The sequence below is a fragment of the Desmodus rotundus genome, chromosome 9 (assembly GCF_022682495.2).
Source record: "Desmodus rotundus isolate HL8 chromosome 9, HLdesRot8A.1, whole genome shotgun sequence".
Taxonomy (NCBI): domain Eukaryota; kingdom Metazoa; phylum Chordata; class Mammalia; order Chiroptera; family Phyllostomidae; genus Desmodus; species Desmodus rotundus.
Genome location: NC_071395.1, coordinates 62,246,581 through 62,268,074, shown reverse-complemented (window position 1 = coordinate 62,268,074; position 21,494 = coordinate 62,246,581). Strand labels below are relative to the sequence as shown.

The window sequence follows — 21,494 nt, the reverse complement described above, 5'->3', positions numbered from 1 at the left end:
CCAGGAAACTCAGAGAGTCCCAAAGAAGCTGGACCCAAGGAGGAACACACCAAGGCACATCATAATTACATTAGCCAAGATCAAAAATAAGGAGAGAATCTTAGAAGCTGCAAGAGAAAAGGAGACAGTCACCTACAAAGGAGTTCCCAGAAGACTGTCAGCTGATTTCTCCAAAGAGACCTTACAGGCAAGAAGGGGCTGGAAAGAAGTATTCCAAGTCATGAAAGGCAAGGACCTACATCCAAGATGACTCTATCCAGTAAAGCTATCATTTAGAATGGAAGGGAAGATAAAGTGCTTCTCAGATAAGGTCAAGTTAAAGGAGTTCATCATCACCAAGCCCTTATTATATGAAATGTTAAAGGGACTTATCTAAGAAAAAGAAGATAAAAAATATGAACAGTAAAAATGACAGCAAACCCACAGTTATTAACAACCACACCTAAAACAAAAACAAAAGCAAACTAAGCAAACAACTAGAACAGGAACAGAATCACAGAAATGGAGAACACATGGAGGGTTATCGACAGGGGAGTGGGAGGGGGAGAGGGGGGAGAGGTACAGAGAATAAGTAGCATAAATGATAGGTGGAAAATAGACAGGGTGAGAGTAAGAATAGTGTAGGAAATGTAGAAGCCAAAGAACTTATAAGTATGACCCATGGACATGAACTATAGGGGGGGAATGTGGGAGGGAGGGGGTGGGCAGGATGGAGTGGAGTGAAGGGGGGGGAAATGGGACAACTGTAATAGCATAATCAATAAATATATTTAAAAAATCAACTGCAAAACAACCCCAAATAAATGCTTCATTTCTAGAAAAAAAAACTAGCCTAGTAAATAAATAATATCAAAAAAGTATATAATTAGATGTCAGATACATAGTGTAGGGAAGGGCTAAAATTATGGATGCTCAGGGTTTGCACATTCCTAAGTCAGACTCTCTGGGTCAAGTCACCAAAGGAGCTGGCACCTTATTACCTAAAGAGGAGGTAGGAACCCCAGCATCTGTGGGGTGTGTCCACACCCCCAGGACGAGATCTGGGCCCAGCTACCTCAGTATTCCCCAGAAGCTTCTTCCCAGGTACCTTCTTCCTTCTCTCTCTGGGGACCAGCTTCACCTGCTTCTCTCCTGTACTCCTGAGGGGCCACCTGGCTCCTAGCACACCACTGGGAAAGGGGGCTGGGGTTTCTTCCTGTCCAGGCCCTGCAGGGTGGAAGGGGAGGATGCTGAGGCCTGGGGAGGGAGAGGGGTGCCCAAGCCTGGACCTTTGTAAAGGGACAGGGCCTCAGGTCGTTGAAGTCTCTGATGTCCAAGGAGTGACAAATCAGAGGAGAGCACTCACTGTAGGCCTGGGGCTATCAGGTCTACCTCAGCATCAATAGCTGCTAAATGTTCAGAAAGGTTTTCCAACAGCAGGATTGAGGGCTGTTGGGGGACAGCACTTAATCTGAAAATTCCCGAATAACCATCACTCTACCTACTCAGTGCCAGGTCCTGTGTTGGCACTTAACACTCTGATTGATTCAACCCTCGCAACAACCTATTGGGGAGACTATTGTTGTTCTCATTTTACAGATGGGAAAATGGGCTCCCAGAATGCTGTCTCTGGCCCAAGCTCAGACAGTCGGGAGCTGATTAAATCTCAACTCTCATCTGCTGACATGGACCCTCCATGTGCAGCAGTCCTATTGGGTGGCCTTTGGGCCTCCCTGCTGCTACAAAGCAGGCAGCAGGCTGAACGATCAAGACTGCGACCCCGACAAGATCGTAGGTCGGGTTTACGTTCTCTTGTCTGGGGTGCAGGGCAAACTTCCCGGGCTGCACAGCCTCTGGGGCGTGGGCCCCTGGACAGATGTAACTACAGGTATGTGACCCAATCCAGCCCCTCATCTAAGCAACTGGCTCTGCTAGTAATTGAGGGGCTGGGGGCCTTGATCACAGTTAAGGGTCACTGTCGGGAGATTTCTTGTGCTCGCAGTCCTGCTACATGTAGACGAAGAAGCCTGTGGCCCTGACCACTGAACATGACCCTGACAAGAATCAGCCCAGGGAGACACTGAGGACAGTGGAGCCGAGGGGCAGCAGGAGCCTGTGTCCTGGAGCCTGGCCACACCTGCCTGCCCTAGGAACACCACGAATCCTGGTGCTGAAGGGCCCCGCTGCTGGTGTCGGCTTCAGCTGCAGCTGTGATGGACTCCTGCTTGCGATGCCCATCTCTTCCCGGCTCTCTGCCTGCACTCCCAGAGGCCCAGCCCGAAGCAAGGGTGACAAGGAGTTAATCCTGGGGCCTCCCTCAGATGCTGGGGGATGGGACTGGGGGATAAAGGCCTTAGGCCCTGGTCCTCCAGCTGTTCACTTCTGGAAGGCATTCTGCACAAGACCAAGGGCCGAGCAAGAGGGAGCCCCAGCAGCAACCTCTGTTGCACCCCTGCACATTGGCTCTTCCTGCCTTCAGGCTCACTGTGGCCTCTTGAGAACATCTGCCCAATGCACTACTGCACCCTGAGTCCTTGTAGCACACCTGCCCTGCAGGTAACGGCCAGTCTGATGGGGTTATCCTGGCTCCTCCCACTCACATGATCCTACTTGATCCATCCTCACAGGCGGGGGGCGGGGCTTCCTTCCAAACACAGAAGACTGGCCCTGGGCACACCGAGAGCACAAATCCTCTACAGCACCCCTCTACTGCTCTGCCCCCACCCCTTGACCCCTTCTAGGGGCCTTGGGCTCCTCAAGGGGGCTGTGCATTTCCAGGCAGGCATCCCAAGTGCACCTCTAGGCCTTTGCTCAAGCCATTCCCTCCTCCCAGAAAGTTCTTCCTTCCACTGGATCACAAAACTCCAATCACCTTTTAATGAATTCGGTTCAAAAGTCACCTCGCCTCGTCTGACACTCTCAGGAGGTATCTTGGCCCTGCCAGTCCTCCCTTTGTTAAGAACAAAGTCCAGCCTGACACTGAATGATGTGCCTCATGCTCAGCCTCTCATGCGACCCCCTGGCAGGTGAGTTATGGCCATTGTCTCCACTGTACAAACTTGAGACCGAGGTGCAGATGGCTTGAGCCTGCGGCTTGCGGCTGTTATTGGGGCCCAGGCCATCTGACTAACCTAAGCAGAAAAGGAGTCTCAGAAGGGTATCAGACAGCTCCCAGGGTTTACTGGCAGGCTGGAGAAACAATTCCCAGCTGCAGGCCTGTCCCTGGAGCTGTCTAATGATGTCACCTCTGGCACAGGCCCCTCCTGAACGCTATCCCAGCCCCAGCCACTGGGATCATGCTCCTAGCTCGCTGCTGCAAACCCATCATAGGGAAGGACAGGGGCAGCCCACCTTCCCCCAAACGACCAGTGACCTCTGCCCCCTCACACGAACACACCCCGGGGTAGACACCAGCTTCTTGTCACCTTGTGTGTCTTGATTATGTGGGTGTATGCTGGGCTCCTCCACAGAGACTGTGCCTGTGGATCTCTATGTCCACCAGGCACAGGCCAAATGCCCCACACCAAACGGGTCCTTGCCTCAGGAAAGAAAGAGACCCCACCAAGGCAGGGCGTCAACTGGCACCCACAGATGGGCGCTCAGGGTTCAAGCATGTTATGCCAAAATTATCAAACCTCATCTGGGTTTCTGGCTTTTCTAGGAAAAGGGGGAGGTCTATTGGAAAAGGCTGAGCCTGCCATTTGCCCAGCCACACTGCCCCCAGCAGCTCCCCATCCCTGCAGGGCCAGCCCCACCCTCTGCCCTCCCAGCTCACGTTCATCATGTTGCCGATGTGGTTGTTGCCCAGCGACAGCACCTGCAGCTTGACCAGGGCGTCCAGAGAGTCGATCTTGGAGATGCGGTTGTTGAACAAGCTCAAGTCCTCCAGGTTCACGAGGGTGTCCAGCCCCTCTATGGCCTCGATGTTGTTGAAGGACAGGTCTGGAAAGAAGAGGGCCATGAGGACTGAGTGATGGATTGGTGGGGGTGGAGTACCCTGAAACAGACCCATCAGGGCTACTTGTGCTCTTTGAGCCAGTGCCAAGGTATCTCCCAGAGCTGACTCAATGTCTGACAGCTTTTAGTTTTCTAGAAGCTGTGCATGGATTCCTTCCTGCGGTCCCCAACTTTCATTACCCTCTCCATCGTCCTGGCTGGGGGGACATGGGCAAATACTCAGGTCTATGCTCTGTCACTATTCTGAGCTGGAAGTGCTCTTTGGCAGGTCTGCAGCAGCTCCTCTCGGCGTGGGGGAGGCAGCGCTCCCTCCCTCACTCCTCCGGGCATCTCAGTGCTAACACTGCCCACCTGCACAGCATTTATCAGCTCTTCAAGTGCTTGTGTGAATGTCCCCAGACAACAACTGCAAGTGGCAGATTGGAATTTCTCTCCCCGTTAGCTTGATTGGGAAGCTGAAGCTCAGAGAGGCTCAGTGATTTACTCGAAGCCACACAGCTAACGCTGGTGGTGCCAGAGCTGATCCAGGGCTCCTCTGTGGACAAAGGGCAGGCCAGGTTCTTCAGGTTCATCCAGCTGAACCAGACTCAAGCTTACCCCCAAGCCTAAACCCAAGCTCACGTCCAACTGAGATGTCACGATCCTCTCTAGCCCAAGTTTCACATCTTTGGAAATAAAACTGATATTTCTCCACCACAGGTGTTTGGTTGGGGATGGGACTGCAACCCTGACCTGGAACTCCAATGGCCCACAGGCCCAAACATGAAATTTTTCATGAGCTTGGAAATATGATCATGATAGCTGCCAGCTGCCACATTAAAAAGGTGATTTGTAAAGTCAGTTTATCCACATCTTAACTGAGCCTCCTTGGTATACCAGGGGGTACTTGCCTGTTGACAGCTGAGACTGGTGATGATTTACTGCCCCTTTCTCTGTGGTCACCCTAAGTGCATTACCTCACTTAATCCTCACAGCCCAGGGATCACCACCTACATTTTATGGATGAGGGAACCAAGGTTTAAAGGGCCCTGGTGGTGCCCTGGCTGGTATGGCTCAGTGGACTGAGCACCAGCCTGTGAACCAAAGGGTCGTTGGTTCGATTCCCACTCAGGGCACATGCCTGGATTGCCGGCCAGGTCCCCAGTAGGGGGTATGTGAGAGGCAACTGCACATTGATGTTTCTCTCCCTCCCTTCCCCTCTCTCTAATAAATAAAATCTTAAAAAAAAAGGGGGGGGGCCTGGTGGTAATATGCCCAAATATGCACACAGCACAGAAAGAAACTGAGGTTTAAAGGGCTGAAATAACTTGTGCAAAATTGGTTAGTACATTGTCAGAGCTGGGATAGAAACTGGGGTCTGCTAACTGCCAAGCCTGCCCACTTCCTTCCCCACCACAGGCCAGGCTGTGTTCTTTGGAGGCCTGGCCACACACACCAGGTCAATGCTGCAGGTGAATGTTTGACATTATGGGGTGTGGGGAGGGAAGCTCTGACTGTCATGCTGGCCCATCGATATCTGTGAAGTGATACTCCCACCACGGCCAGTTTCAAGCTACCAACAAGACATCCCTGAATGTAAAAGGGGGATGAGATGTGCACAATCAGCTTTTCAGAGCCAGTAGTAGCCAGCTCCAGCACACCCTCAGCCCTGGGACAGCTGACTGGTGGGCCACCTACAGGGCTCCTGTATGCAGGCAGTGGCTGTGAGCCCCATCGCCCAGCTCCTGCGTCCAGGGACCCAGCTCTCTCTTGCTGTCTGTGGGTGCCTGGGCTACTAATGTTGGGGCTGGACGAAGGCTGCTTTCTGACTCTCTGAGGGGTACAGACTGACCTTTTGCTAGAAATTTCCCCTTCTGCTTTCTTACCCCAATACCACAGAATGCTGGGCATCACGGAGCACCTCTTAGGGACCTGTGGCACTGGTTTTCTATCCGAGGGACAGCTGGGCCTGGGACTGGTAGCTCTGGTCTAAAAGCACAGCATTCAGACAGCCAGTGCTGGCAGGCCTTCCAGAGGGGGCATGGATCAGGGTCTGGGTTGACCCAGCAGCCCTTCTCCTCCTTCATCTCCTGGAGAGACAGGTGTCTTCTGGTGTGCAGCTGGGCCACTAGGCATGAATGAGTGCTAGAGTGCCAGAAGTGGTGATGGGGACAAGGCCTGGGCCTAGCAGACAGGAGCCCCAGCTATGGTCAGCCTCTGCTGCCTGCAGCCTGTGACGCCAACGGGCCCTCCAGCCTCTCAGTCTCAGCGGCCGTGCCTGTGAAACTGCAGTGTGACCCTGCCTGGGGGTTGCTGTGGCCACTGTCAGTGCTGCAGTAGCAAAGACTATTTTGCAAACTGGGAGGCTCATCGATGCTCCAGGCTGCCTATTAGGGGCAAGCAGCCTCACAGGATGCAGGGAACATGGCCTCTGGGGTCAGACAGGCGTGGGTTTGTATCCCAGCTCCACTACTTCCCAGACATGGAGCTAGGGCCAGCTGCCTTAGCCTCCCAGAGCATCAGTTCCTCTCCTTCAGGTTGGGGCTGTAACAGGTCTTTCAGGGCAGCTGTGAGAGCTGAACTAGACGAAGTTAGAAAGAGCTCTCCAGCTGGCCCCCCGTACCTATCAGTGCCCACCAGTCCTCACCAGGTGTTAGGCTGCCTCCAGAGTTCAGCAGGTGGAGCCCTGCGGTCCTAGCAGTGGGGCCAGAGCTCTAGAGTCAGACAGAGCTGGGCTGGGAGCCTGATGCCCCTACTACTTGCTGTGTCTTTAGTTTGCTCATCTCGTCAATGGGGATACTGTGTAGATTAAAACACTTCATGTGGAGCGCTGGCCTGTGTGGCTCCATTGGTTGGAGCATTGTCTTGTAAACTGAAAGGTGATGGGTTTGATTCCCAGTCAGGGCACATGCCTGGGTTGCAGATTTGGTTCCCTTCAGGGCACGTGTGGGAGGCAGCCAATCAATCTTTCTCTCACTCCTTTCCCCTCTCTATAAATCAGTAAACATGACTTTGGGTGAGGATTAAAAAAAAAATGTCACATGGAAAGCACACAGGCCAGCGCTTAGCAGGTAGTAAGAGCTGAATGCAACTGGCAGCTGTGATGATTGTTGAGAGCTAGGAAAGAGGGCTAGGCAATTATAAGCATTGCTAAGCAGAAAACCTCTTGAAGGTCACCAGAATAGATAGGGGAGAGAAACAACATTGTCGGCCAAAGTAAGGGTAAACAATACGTGATTTGCAGAGGGCTTATTCTGAGATACAGCCAATTAGTTAGAGGGCCGTAAAACTTTAGGTGCCGACTCATCTCAGGTCTGGACCCTTATCTTTAAACTGAGGGTACAAATTAAGTGGGACAGACAGATGGTTCTTATCAACAGGAGACAGACAGATAGGTCCTCCTGACCCCAGAGCTAGGCAGAGATAACCGCAACTCCCGCTTTTGTAACTTGCTTGCTTGCTTCTCACCGTATAAAAGGGCTAGCCTGTGAGCGTTCAGCGCTTTGCAGCCTTAACAGGCACCCTGGGAGTTCTCCCCTGCGCAGGTAAAAATAAAGTACCATCTAAGTGCACTCCACACGTCTCCATTTGATTTTCTGCTCGAGTTCGGGATACAACAATGATTAGTTGTGGTCTGATCTGAGTTCCCTGACTGGTGGGACCCAGAGGGACCTGACAACCCAAGCCTAGAGAACAAGAAGGAACCCAAGGCTGCTCCTTTGACAGCCCCCATCCCAAAATGGGCGATTTGGCAGGTGGGAGTAGAACATCCTGTCCTGGTGTGCCAGGCACATTTTTGCTGTGTTTACCCAGCACAGGCTCTGGGCTCTTAAAAAGAGCAGCTTTCCTATTCCCTGTGGACAGAGCTTCTGCTGTTCCTGGGCTTGTGGTGGGCTGGCAGCAGAGTATTGCCTGGGGAGACAACCTTGGCAAGCATCATCGTGGGAGGGCAGCACCTTTATTTAAAGCAGACACACACAAAAAGGGGCCTTACCCAGCCAGACCAAGTGTGTGAGTTTCTCTAGGCCCTCGATCCTCTCAATGACGTTATTGTCCAGCTGCAGCTTCCTCAAGTTCTCAAACTGCCAGAGGTTGTCAATGCGGAGGATGTCTGCAATGATCAGAGGAGACACCTCAGCGTCAGGTGCGAGTTTGGTGCCAGTGCGCCAGAGGATCGAGGTGACCCATGCTACAGAAATGAAGCACCACAATGCCGCTGCCCTGTGCTGGCGCAGGAGGGGGCCCTGGAGATGTGGGTTGAACGCTGAGGAGCTCTGAGCCCCTGTTAGTGTGCAGTAGGAGCTGATGGGTGCCCGGGGCCACAGCAGGGCTGACAGGTCCTTGGGGGTCACAGGGAGGTCAGTAGGAAGGTGGGCTGAACCTGCTCAGGGTATGGGACTCACTCAAGCTGCCTCTAGGGCCAGTCTGGGGGGCTGCCCAGGTAGCCAGAACAAGTTGGGACACAAGACAGAGGCCAGGGTCCTCTTTTTTCTTCTGCAGTGCTGTAACAGGGTGCAGCTGGGGCGGGGGGCAAATAGGGATTTGTAATGGGGTCCAGAACTCAAAGTGTCCAGGAGATATTAGAAAAACATATATAGGATGTCCTCACCCCCACCAGTCTGAGCTTGGGGGATGGGACACATGGAACAGGGCCATTGGGAGCTGTTTTGTATGGCAACAGCTGTGCAGCTAACCCCAGGCATGGTCATTTAACATACCTATAACCTTTAAATGGTTTCATAGATATGTTAAATGGCTGTGGCCATGCTTTGAGCCAGAGGGATGGGAGTGACTTCCATCCAAGATGTAACTGGGAGGCAACTCCGCCTGGTCACAGCGCCTGCATGAGAGCTTGGAGATGATTGGCTCCATGCCATGGGGTCACGCCTGCCCAGACTTACAATGGCAGCCCAGTAAAGCTGGAAAATTACGGGAATGCTGGTTGTAACTGGTTGTAGGAGTAGTTGGAAATGGGGCTGCAGAAGATTGGCACTGGGATTTAAACCCAGGCGCTGGGCAGCCATACCCTGGGGAGAGGACCCCTTGGTGGTGACACAGCGGATGGTGCTGGGAGCCTGAATCACAGACTTCTACTTCTTTTCCTGAGATACGGTACCCCGGACTAGGGCAGAAGGAGAAGGAAGGACTGTGTGCATCTGTGGGTATTCTAAAGGACTTTAGTATTTTTAATGAAGACATTAAGTCATTACTCTAAGTCTGTATAACTTTTAAATAAATAATTCCTTTCCCTTTCACCAATCTCTGGCATTGAGAGACGTCTTTCCTCTGGCGGCAGGCAAGGTGAACCTAGTAGGTTGTGGGGAGGACCCCCAGAAAGAAAGGGGGGGGGCTTTTGGTAACAGTATATTGTTCATCACCCACCCCCCCCACCCCCCGCCCCGGTCTGTTCTGTAACAGTGTGACAAAGGGAATCAAGGTTGCAGGGAGAATGCTTCCTTGTGTACTGTTGGTGGGAGGGTCAGTCAACTAGCTCCGATATTTTGGAGGGCAATTTGAAATAATTACTGTCTCTGCCCTTTGACCCTGAAGTTTCTCTACTTGGAATCTGTCTGCAAAGACATACTTATGTATGTGTCCAAAGAAATACCTCTAGGCACTTGAGGGGCAGGAAGACCAGGGGATCCTCAAATGCCCACATATTGGGAGTACAATAAACTGCCCATACAACAGAGAGGCAGGTTCCTCCTGTCCTTGAGGCACCTGACCCTGAAATCCCTGAGGACCACCGGCACACTCACCCAGCCAGCCCATTCCCTGTACCCCTCACACCAGGCACGTTGGCTTCTGTCACTGGCAGCTACAGAGCTCTGAAAACACTTAAGTGTAAATAAGTATATTCTGTGCATGTAAAATTTGAGAGGCCTAAACTCGTCCCCAGGTTTTTCCAGAAGCTACAAATAACTCTGTTGCTTATATGCCCCTTTTTTCTGTATGTGCTTTTGTAATAATTTCTAAAACTTATAATATGCTCATTATATCAATACATAAATGAAAGGGAAAAAAGGGTGCCCTCACTAACCGCACATTCAGGCGGCAGGCAGCAGTGTCAATATTCATTCAGAGGGACAGGGTTTGCCCTGAGGTTGTGAGTCCCCTCCGGTGGCCCTCTGCAAGCCAGGCCTCCCTGCGGTGGGCAGCAGACAGAGGACAGTCTCTCTGATCCAGCAGGCCCCACCTCTCCTGGGATCCTAGGGCCAGGCAGGACTGGGGTCTGTTCCCTACCTCTCCGGAACCAGATTTCCCAGAATGATTCCAGCTACCATCCCTACTTGTGCTTCTGGGAGGGGGCCCTGCTCCACCTCAGCATCTCGGCTACCTCTCATCCCGGTCTGGATTTCCTAGGCACCTTCTCTGGCCCTGGCCTTAGACTGACAGCCTGTGGGTGTGGCTGACTTCCTATGGATTCCACTCCTCTCAGTGGCTCCAACACTCCTGGGTGCTCTGCCTGGCACACCAGCATGTTGGTTTTCCCCTATATGCCAGCACTTCTTGAGGAAAAGCCAAAACAACACAACAAAACCTGATGTATCTGGCAGTATCTGGCTCTAAATGAGTTACCAGCATGACAGGACTGTCCAAAAAGCCAATTTGATCTTCGACATGGACATGGAACCATCCCCTACTGCCACCCTCCTGGTCCCAGACCACAGCAGTGGCAGTCTTCCCAGACTCCCTGCTCCAGGCTGTGGCCCCCACAATCATCCCCCTGCAGCCAGGCGGATCCTGTGAAAACCTAAATCCCACCCTGTCCCTGCTATGCTCAGGACCCTCATAGGGCCCTACCTCAGTCCCTATACAAACCAAGCCCCACCCCCAACCCCCAGAGCAGACGCTGACTGACCAGCTGCCTCTTGGCCCTGTCTCCACACAGGCCTGAGTCTCAGGGTTTTTGCGCTGGCCCTGCCTCCCCTTCAATTCTTCCCTGGATCTCCACATGGCCCATCTCCTTACTTCCTTCCAGTCTTTGCTCAAGTGTCACCTTCCTGGTGAGGCCTCTGACCTCCCTATAAAACCCTGCCCCCCAACCCCTACCCTCCTCACTTTATTTTTCTCTGTGGCACATGTTACCTTCAGCACATACTACTGTTTTCCTTCATTCTATTTTATCTGTGTCCCTCACTTGAATGCCAACTTCATGAGGACAGGGTTTTTTTGGTCTTTTTTGTTCACAATTGACTCCCTAGTACCTAGAATAGCACCTGGCATATAACAGCCACTTGATAGGTACTGGCTGAATGGGCCTTGGGTTGAGGAGGGGAAGCAAATGGAGGATGGTCAATGCTAAAGCCCCCCCTGGTGACAGCCCTTCTGCCACCCTCTTGCCCTTTCACCATTGAGGCTCAGGGGCCCTCGCTCTGAATGGCCAGTGGGCTCCTGCAGAGCTGAGGGCAGCCCTGGAGGCCATACTCTGGTGAGGCCCGTGAGCATTGTGAGTCTGGGGCCAGGGCCTTGCCCACTGCTGGGTCCCCAGGGTCTGGCACAGGCTGGCTGAGGCAGGGCTCAGGGAGGACAAAGAGGGTAAACGGGATCAACTCCTATGTGGTGACAGAAGGAGACGAGACTCCGGGTGGTGAGTGCACACGGGAGTACACAAATGTTGTGTTATAAAGTTGTACACCTGAAATTTATACAATGTAATTAACCAATGTTGCCCCAATACACTTAATTTTTAAAAAAGGGAAGCAGTCCCCCACCAAAACCAGTCAAAAGAAAAAAGAAAGAAAGAAAATAATCCTTGTTATGGAGTGGATGCCTTGCAGGCCAGCACAGGCACCCAGGAGGGAGCGGCCGTGGCACAGCACAGGAGGGCCCTCCGCCCCCTGGCTCCCTCTCGCAGCCCTCACTGGCCTTCTTCAGTGAACACCAGACTGTGCACACATTTTCCTGCCTTGTCCTCTCAGCTGCACTTGGCCTGGGACTGCAGTCACCCTGTTTCACAGATGCGGATGCTGAGGCACCAGGAGCTACCCAGTCCGCAGCCACATCTCCCCACTAGACTCCTGCCACCCTCTCGGCCCCACCCTCTCCGGTTTCCTGCCCCTCCTGCAAAGCCCTCTCCCAGGGCACCACCTCCTCCTCCCCACAGCTCCTGCCTGCAGGTTTGGGGCCACCTTCCTGGGTTCCTCCTGCCAGCGGCCCCACTCTGAGGACACTAAGGCCTTTGTGGTTCACTTAGATTTGGGGTGGGAGAATTTTGTCATTTTATACAGACTTTGCATGAAATTCTGGGTTTGGGATGTGGAATGGAGAAAGCCAGGGGGCCCTGCCTGATGCCCCCCACCCCCGGATACGCACTCTGGAAGTCCAGCTGTAGGGAGAGGACATCCTTGAAGAGGATGCCCTCCTGCCTGGCCAGCAGCCCAGCCTCCTCCTGTGGGCCCTGCTCCCCGACAGCCAGCTTCAGCATGTCATCGTCCATCACTCTTGGCTCCAATGAGTTGTAGAGCCGGTTCATCTTCCCTGAAAAACATCACGTTCCTGTTCCAGAGTTCACCTCTCCCTTTGTGTGAGGAAAATGGCTGGTGGGCATCCTTTTAAGGGGTTGGGGAGCACTGTGTGAGCCACCGCACCTAGGGGTTAGTACTGCACATTTGCACCAAGGCTGTTCCAGGGCTTCCCCTGGCAACCACGTGCACCCATCCTGCCTGGGGCCCCACAGCCACAGCTGGGACCCTACCCCAGACAAGGACCCCTGAGCCTCTGGAGCTCAGCTTCCCTTACGACCATGGTCACCTGGGCCTTTGACTTCCCGTGCCCACCTTTGTTCAGGTTTCTTGGCACTGACCACTGAACATGATCCTTGGCAGCCCCAGTGAGGCATACCAGCCTATAGCTGCCTTCTCTGAGAGCTTCGTCCCTTTCAGACAGAGATGTTTAATTTCCTGCTCACCCCCACCCCCACTCACCACAAGTTTGCCCAGGGTATAGGTGGACCTAAGCTGATCGTTCATGTTGTTCCCCTGAGGAACGTGTGCTTGGGGCCTCAGGGTAAGAGAGCCCATCAGAGCTGGCTGCTTGAGCTGGGGAGAAACTGGGGGGCAGATGGACAGAGAGTGAAGCAGGGTGCAGCCAAGAGGAGGGCCCCAAGAAGGGATTTGTAATGGGAACTCGAGGTGTCCAGGAAATATTAGAAAAATATATATAGGATGTCCTCACCCCCACCAGTCTGAGCTTGGGGGATGGGACACGTGGAACAGGGCTATTGGGAGCTGTTTTGTATGGCAACAGCTGTGCAGCTAACCCCAGGCATGGTCATTTAACATACCTATAACCTTTAAATGGTTTCATAGATATGTTAAATAGCTGTGGCCATGCTTTGAGCCAGAGGGATGGGAGTGACTTCCACCCAAGATGTAACTGGGAGGCAACTCCCCCCGGTTACAGGGCCTGCGTGAGAGCTTGGAGATGATTGGCTCCATGCCATGGGGCCACGCCTGCCCAGACTTACAATGGCAGCCCAGTAAAGCTGGAAGAATACGGGGATGCTGGCAGGTGTAACTGATTGTAGGAGTAGTCGGAAATGGGGCTGCAAAGGAAGATGGGCACTGGGATTTAAACCTAGGCGCGGCAGCCATAGAGGGGGAGGATCATGCGGTTCTGTGGGGAAAGGAAGAGGACCACGAGGTTCTGAAGTAAATAGGAAGGACCATGCGGTTCTGAAGGAGAGGAGGGGACCACGCGGTTCTGAAGGAGTGAATAGGGAGGACCATGTGGTTTTGGGGTGCTTCTTTTTGCTACGCGGCTTAGGCAGCAGGAGAGACTTTGCCAGGAAGAAAAGGGGAGAAAGGACTCTTGCTGGTGGGCCATGAGAAGGTGCCACATGGCTCTGGATTAACTGGAGATTGCAGCAGCCACACAGCTGATGGTGCCAGGAGCCTGAATCACGGACTTCTACTTCTTTTCCTGAGACACGGTACCCGGACTGGGCACAGGGAGAGGGAAGGACTGTGCATCTGTGGGTATTCTAGAGGACTTTAGTATCTTATTGAAGACATTAAGCCATTACTCTAAGTCTGTGTAACTTTTAAATAAGTAATTCCTTTCCTTTTCACCAGTGTCTGTCATTGAGAGACGTCTTTCCTCTGGCGGCGGGCATTGCGAACCTAGCAGGTGTGCGTGCGGGGGGGGACCTCCAGAGAGACAGAAAGGGGAATCCTTTCTGTAATAATTTATTGTGAACCACCCCCCACCTGCTCTGTAACAAGAGAAGCAGAGATGGGGACCTGGGTGATCCAGGACAAAAAAATACAAAAGGATAGACAGACTGACGTAAACAGAAGCTGACTTTTTACTGGCATTCCAGCCTCTAATGTCCCTACTTTCAGGCCCTGTGAGGGTTTCTGTGGTCCTTTCTGTGAGAGGTTCCTGACTTCTAGCATTAAATCCTCTTTTACTTAAACAAACTCCAGTAGGTTTCTGCTGCTAATAGTCCAAAGGAACTCTGCTGAGATGCCTCAGGCAAAGCGGGGGCTGTGGATACAGGCAGTCACGAGGCTGCCTGTGAGGCTGACCTGGGCCGCTGTTCCTGCCTTGGCAGAGCCGCAGCCCTGGGAAGCCAGGCACCTGACCTCCTTCTCATCACCTCCCCTGTTCAGGGAGGACACCCAGAAGGGCTGGGCCTGCAGGAAGGCATACTCTCCTGTCAGTCCACTGGAAACTCCCAGATTCTGCTCCTGGAGCCTCTGGAGCCTCAGTTTTCCCACTTTCCACCTCTGTTGCTCACCAACCTGCTGACTTTACCTTCTACCTTTGTCCACATGTGTCCCCAGCATCTGAGCTTCCCTGAACCTCCTGTTCTCCCTGCTCTGCTAGTCCTGAACACTGGGCATCCCCTGTACCCTGCCCTTTATCCACCGAGTGATGCTTGGAGAGACTTCTGATGGTGGGCTGATGGTGTCCACCACAAACCCAGATGGGCCTGGCAATCCTGCCACCTGGTCTTGGAGACCACCACTGCCCAGCTGCCCTCCCTCCCTCCCCCCCCCACCATCTACTTGAATGCAGCTTATGTAAATATGCGTCTTCCACTTCTGGGTTGTGCATGTGCAAACGTCCCAGTGCTTTTAACTCGTGCATCCTTTCCTTTGATCCTCAGGGGAGGCACAGCCTCCCTATCCCCAACCCCATCCCAGGGACCCTTCCCCCACGCAGATCTCCGCCTGCACCTCCCACTTCCCATTCTCTCCAACCTGCCACAGTGGCTCCATCTCCTTCGGGTGATCGATCCACTCCTGCCCCTGAAAGATGCCTCCAGTTCTCTGCCTCTCTCTATCTACCCACTCTTCTGAAACAAATTTTTCTAAAATTTCCCATAACTTGACACCAAGCTGCCTTTGGGGAAATTTTAATGTGCTCTATTTGGCAGATGTTACCTGCAAAGTGTTTATGCTTTTTCAAAGAAAGGTGCTGTCATTTGGGGAATGATTCTTAATTCTGATTTCTAAACATTAACTGACTTATCATCCCTCCCACATTATCAATGACTGGCACCTTGAGAGATCAAGGTTGCTTTCAGTCAAGCCCAGCAATCCCAGTGTGGAGCAGCTATTGTGCACCTGAGGGCAGGATCTGGGTCCTGACTGTGCATCCTTCGGCATCTCACCTCACCTTGAATTTCCCATCTATAAAAGATGAATAACTCCTCCTGCCTACAATCGTTTAAGATCATTTAGTCCACACGTGATGAACAACTATTACATGTTATGACGACAACAGACAGATCTCCTTACCTTTGTTTCAGAATGAATCATAATCAGACAAATATTTAATCACAAACCAGGACAGATTTGTAGGTGTAGGGAGCCATGACAGCCTACATCAGGGGCACCTGGTCCGGCCAGGGGAAACAGGCTGCGATCTGAAGGAGAAGCAGGAAAGAAGAGGGTACTGCATGGCGAGGACCCTGATGTAGGACAGAGCAAGGCATACTCCACTTTGGCTGCAGTGACGCAAGGTTGGAGAGGCCTACAGGAGTTCTGTTATCCTAGGATCCCTGGAAGGCTCCTAGGGCTTAATAGGGACAGTGACATGAGAAGATTTTAATTTTAAGGAGTTTGTTCTGGCTGTCCTGAGAATGGCAAGAGTCACGGGGTGAGAGATGACCGAGGTGGTGGTGAGATGCGAATTTGAGAGCTCTCTAGGAACTTATTTTACAGGTAGGACTACTCCTTCACAGTCTTCAGATAAGAAAGTGGAAGCTAGTTAGAAAGGTTAAGTAACATACCCAAGTTTATACATCTGGTACAGGGGTGTCCAACTCATTTTCACCGGGGACCACATCAGCCTCGCGGTTGCCGTCAAAGGGCCAAATGTAATTTTAGGACTGTGTAAATGTAACTACTCCTTAACAGTTAAGCGAGAGCTCAGCGCTGCTGCAGGGTAGAAACAAGGTGCTGAGCGGGATAAAACAAGTGGAGGGCCGGATTCAGCCCGCGGGCCTTGCATTTGCCACCTGTGATCTACTATGTAGTAAAGCAGGAGAACATGACTCGAGAGCCATTTCCTTAATCCTCATTCAGCTGTACCCAGGGCACTGTAGACCATCATTGACCCAGCTCATGATGTTTCTCACAGCTGTTCTGGTCAGTGCCGGGGCAGAACACTCCTCCTCTAGGGGGATTTTATCAGTAATTTACCAACCAACCTGGGCCCCTCTTGACTTGCCTGTTGATAGTTTTGCTGGTGAAGACTACAGGTAGGAGGTGGGGAATGTGCCACCATCAACGGAGTAGCTCCTCACGGATCCAGGACTGTCCTGGGAAACAACAATCTGGGATCAATTGAAAAATATAGCCCCCATTGGCCATGAATTATTAATCAACAGTCTACTGAGTGCTAATTGTGTACCAAGTGCACATGTGTTATTTAATGATATGTTAGCTCTGGAGGCCATTAGAGAAGAGATTCCTAATAGGAAGAAAATTGGCCAATACAAGAAGCAACTGACAAGAAACAGACATGGAACTCAGATCCCTATTCTCAGACAAAGCACTTTAAATCACACCAAGATGAAGAATAAAAATAAGATAAATAATTTAATGACGATTAAGATATCAGTTAAATTCTTGAAGTTATAAGTGGATCTTTCTTTGCAGTAACTTTTTTATAAAAGATTTCATTTATTCATTTTTAGAGAGAGGAGAAGGGAGGAAGAAAGGGAGAGAAACATGGATCAGTGGGAATTGAACGTGCAATCATCCAGTTGCAGGCCAGCACTCAGTCCACTGAGCCACACCAGCCAGGCCTCTGGTACCTTTTTTAATAAAAGGGATCAGGCCAGAAACCTGGGGGGGGGGGTCGAACCTCTAAAAAAATCTCTTCGGGCATTGCCCCCTGAGGAAATGGTTCATCCACAGGCCTGAAAGCCCGGACTAGTGTTTTGACTGTCTCAGCGTGTCTCAAAGCGGCGTGTGCTCATTTTACAAATGAGGAGGGCTGGGTCAGACTCCTCGGAGAAAAAAGTCAAAGAAGAGTTAAGTCGGACGCTATTTGTCCCTGCTAGTCCCCCCAGAGCTTCAACTGGAGTCTCACCGTTTCAAGCGCAGGCTACCGTACCGGTTATCGCAGTAGAGGCTTCGCTCAGTTGCTAGGGGAACCAGGAGGCGCCACTCAGTTGCTAAGGGGAAGTTAAAAGGCAGACGTCTTGGGTGAAAGTTGACAAGTCACGTGACAACATTTCTGGGTGGGGAAATACTCCTACCACCAACCAGCCGCAGAGAAAATGTTTCTCCAATCAACACTTTTTACGGGCGGGGATCCTTACAGCCATTCCTCTTCCTCCCACCCCTATTTGACTGATTGACTCGTCTGTTCTCCAATAACTGTAGGGATTGTAGATTGACCAATAAATAGATGAATGAAAACACACAGGCTCATTCGGAGGCGGGTCTATGGGGGCTACCGCTACGCCAGACGGAATTCCTGTGACTTAGCTTGCTCCACTGCCCAATGGGGCGCCGTGGGGTAGGTGGAGCTTCGCTGAGGGAAGGCAGGGACCAATCGGAGGAAAACCGGGCAGGCGTTACCCAATAGGGGCGCGACAGGAGCGGGATCGGGAGCCCAGGGTTTCTGAGGGTGAGGCGGGGGCAAGTGTCCGTCAGGTTCCGAACGCAAAGGAGGACTGCGGGGATCCCGGCAGCTGAAAGGGTACCCAGGCCGCTGCCGTGTTGTCCGTACAAGATGGAGTTCCTCTTGGGCAACCCGTTCAGCACACCGGTGGGGCAGTGCCTCGGTAAGGCCGCGCGAAGGATGGGCGTCTGGTTGAGCGACCGCAGCGGCTGACGCGGCTGGTGGGGACCGCAGGCCTCTGCAGGTCACCGGTGCCACCTCTCGGGTGGGCCGGGCATCCTGTAGTCGGGCCTCTGCCCAAAGGCCGGCTGGGCCTGCTCACGACGCCAGCGCCATTCTGCCAGGCGGCGCCCGGAGGCCCCACTTGGACTTAAGAGATCCGCCGCGCGTCCCTACCCATAAGGGCCTAGCCCTTCCTAGCACCTTAGAGGTGGTGCCAGCAGTTGGTTGGCTCTTGGAAGATGCCACTGCGTGCGCCCTTATCCAGCTTGCTGCGGCTGCTGTCAGGACTCAGTTTATCCTCCTCCTACTCCCTTCACCCCTGTCCCTGCTTTTCAGTTCCAGCAGTTCTCAGACTGGGCACCCTCCCAGGGAATGCTACCTGCTCAAAGACTTGCTAATTAGATCTGCCACTTTGCCGGGGTGTAGGAGGGTTGGGATGGGGGGAGGGTTTCCTAGAGGATGATTACCTGGGCGGGGGGGGGGGGGGGGGGGGGGAGGGGGGCGTGGTGGAGGCGGGTGTGGCCTGCCTGCACTGAACGCGAGTAAGGAAGGGGGAGGGGGGCGTGTTATTTACTATTGAGAGCCTGGACTGGGAATCTAGAAGCCTGGGTTCCAGTCGGGACTTTGCTAGTGACTTTCGCAATGACCTTGTGCACGTCACTGCCCTTTCTGATTTGACGTTTGCCCTATCTGACAAATGAGGTGTTTGGAAGTAAGATGTGGTAGGTTCCTTCAAATTATAAAGTTTTGATATTCCTAGTAGTAGTCTCCGCACATGCTGCTTCCCTGCAATATTAAATTTGCCAAAGTTGAAATCTTCTGGTGGCAATGTAGAGAGAGGGGTACTCAACAGTACTTGTTAATCCTGTAAAGGGGGTCTGGGCACCTGGAAAAGGGCACCAGGGGTGACCAGTATCCTGGGTAAGGAGAGCCAAGGCTAAGTGAAGGAATACCAGACTGGCCACTGTATGGGATTTCCTCATTAAAAAACTGACTTGCTTTTCACCTAAGCTTATGCCAAGTGAGTAGTCAAGAACGGTGGTTGGTTTCTTCTAAAACTGAGTTCCTGCCCAGGCAGGTGTGACTTAGTGGGTTGAGTGCCGGACAGTGAACCAAAAGGTCGCTGGTTTGATTCCCAGTCAGGGCATGTGCCTGGGTTGCGGGCCAGGTCCCTGGTTGGGGGTGTGTGAGAGGCAACTGATCGATATATCTCTCACACCAGATGTTTCTCTCCCACTCTTCCTACCTCCCTTCCCCTCTCTCTAAAAATAAATAAAGTGTAAAAAAATTTTTTTTGAAAACTGAGTTCTGGGTTGGTGGAAGGACTGGTAAAATTCTTTTATGAGCAGGGACCTTTGGAGTCCTTATGGACCTAGCTGGTACAGGCAGTAGTGATTTGTTTATTTTCTGCTCTACTGAACCTCCAGCTTACTTTTCAGCCTTTAGTGGGGCCTGTGAAATCATTTAGGTCGCTCCCCTTGGCTACTTGGCATTTGGGACCCTTTTTTCTCTTTGACAAGGAATAATGGACACTGGGTGTTGGAAGAATTTTTCCCCACCTTTGCACACTGCTGTGTCTCTGGATTCCCACCCCTCTTTACTCCTCACTTTCTTTCCTCAGCTGCTCTTTCACTGCAGCCACATTCCAGCAACTCACTTCCCAGTTGAGTGTTGAATTCCAACCAGTTATTGGAGGGAGCCAGCAATCTTCAGGTGGGGGGTGGAATTCTAATTCTTTTCTACTTCCTTTAGGATAGGAAGCTGTGTGCCTCTTTTTTTTTCAACAGCTATTTATCTCTCTCTCTCTCTCTCTCTATCTATCTATTTATTTATTTTTAGAGGGAGGGGGAAGGAGAAAGAAAAACAGTATGTGGTTGACTCTCACATGCCCCATGCTGGGAATGTGCCCTGACTGGGAATCGAACCGGCCACCTTTTGGTTTGCAGGCTGGCACTCAATCCACGGAGCCACACCAGCCATGGTGAAGCTCTATACCTTTGAAATGCCAAGGTAGTTGTGGGGTAGAACTTAAAGGGGATTTAAAAATATTCAAATATAAGGGGTGTAGAGGTATATATGGAATGGAAACAGCATGATGCTCATGTTGGGAAGACCTGGCTTTTGAATTTTGATTTGCCCATTTGTTGGCAGCTGCGGGACCCCAGAAAATTGTGTGACCCTTCTGAGCCTTAGTTTGCTGAGAGACAGAGACAGAAATAGATTTGTACTCATAGAACAGTGAGGTTTAAGTGAGTTGATGGATGTAAAACACGTAGCATAATGCTTGGAACATAGGAGAGGGTTAATAAATTGTACCTGCCACTGTTAATAACGGAACAATTAAGTTAGGATTGAATTTTTCTATTCGGAGAGGGTATGTGGGACAGCTGGCCCATCTGCGACCTGTGGAGGAAAATACCCTTGCAGGCCCAGGTGTCTGCCAGCACTTAGAAATGACACTTGACCACAAAGAGAATGAAGCCTCCTCATTGCTAGCTCGTCGACTGAGGATGCCTATGTAATTTCACAGTTCAGTTCAGTTCTAATGTATATTCTGTACTGTTGTGACAAAGCGTGAAAGTGATTTTCATGACGTTTAGTATTGTTAGTAAAAGTGTGTGCCAGGAGGCTGATGGGAGGGAGGGGAATAAAGAAATGAAGTAACAACAACAAAACTAATGATTAAAAGCAGTAGCTACAGCCTCACAGAGCAGTTCTGCGGCCATTATTTCTTCCTTGCGGCTGCTTTGTGAAGAAGGCATCCTGTCTTTCACATTAGCGATGAGGACACTGAGGCTCCAAGGAATGGAGGGACTACTCAGCCGGTGGTCAGAGGGAGAACTGAGATTCCACAGCTGTCCTGCTTACCAAGGGGTTTATAGAGAGAGGACAGAGCTGCATGGGACAATGATGACTAAAAGAAGGTCACTCCATAGCTAAGTGCTCAGTTGAGTAGTGGGGCTTGTTGGTGCTGTTAGGAGTCCAAAAGAATTCAGAAGAGCTGGGGCCATGGGACTGGTTTCTTTGAGTCTGAGGCCTGTCCATGAGAATGGGTCAGAATTCCAGAGGCAGATAAGAGGGTACCCTGTGCCTGGAGACAGGTACATGGGGCGGGTGGGCAGGCCTCTGTGAGCACCAATCTGAGTGGTACTGAGTTGGCTGCGGGCAGGAGTGGCAAGTAGGGTCAGGGCCCAGTATGAAGCCCTCTTCTGGGTGCATGACATCAAAGACTGTATTTTTTAGCTGATTTCAACTTTTAGTCTCCCTGG

At 51.8% G+C, this 21,494-nt stretch overlaps 2 protein-coding genes across 13 annotated transcripts in view; one reads left to right on the top strand and one right to left on the bottom strand.

The window, feature by feature from the left end:
* DRC3 (dynein regulatory complex subunit 3) overlaps positions 1-17,600 on the bottom strand; it is a 48,009-nt gene extending 30,409 nt beyond the window's left edge. For 2 of the 7 annotated variants that reach the window (XM_053910825.2, XM_045198951.3), the window contains exons 1-5: positions 17,467-17,600; positions 16,600-16,690; positions 12,232-12,396; positions 7,910-8,026; positions 3,755-3,921 (exon numbers count right to left, since the gene is read on the bottom strand). In XM_053910825.2, the coding sequence (XP_053766800.1) occupies positions 3,755-3,921; positions 7,910-8,026; positions 12,232-12,391 (444 nt within the window). In that variant the 5' untranslated portion in view covers positions 12,392-12,396; positions 16,600-16,690; positions 17,467-17,600. Of the gene's footprint in view, positions 1-3,754; positions 3,922-7,909; positions 8,027-12,231; positions 12,397-15,665; positions 15,794-16,579; positions 16,691-17,466 lie in introns of all 7 variants that reach the window. The other 5 variants (XM_071219278.1, XM_071219281.1, XM_071219279.1 and 2 more) reach the window with 5 other exon arrangements.
* Positions 17,601-17,960: 360 nt separating this feature from the next.
* TOM1L2 (target of myb1 like 2 membrane trafficking protein) overlaps positions 17,961-21,494 on the top strand; it is a 133,561-nt gene continuing 130,027 nt past the window's right edge. For 2 of the 6 annotated variants that reach the window (XM_045199176.3, XM_045199174.3), the window contains exon 1: positions 17,962-18,166. In XM_045199176.3, coding sequence (XP_045055111.1) covers positions 18,115-18,166 — 52 coding nt within the window. In that variant the 5' untranslated portion in view covers positions 17,962-18,114. Of the gene's footprint in view, positions 18,167-21,494 lie in introns of all 6 variants that reach the window. The other 4 variants (XM_024565140.4, XM_024565139.4, XM_045199173.3 and 1 more) reach the window with 3 other exon arrangements.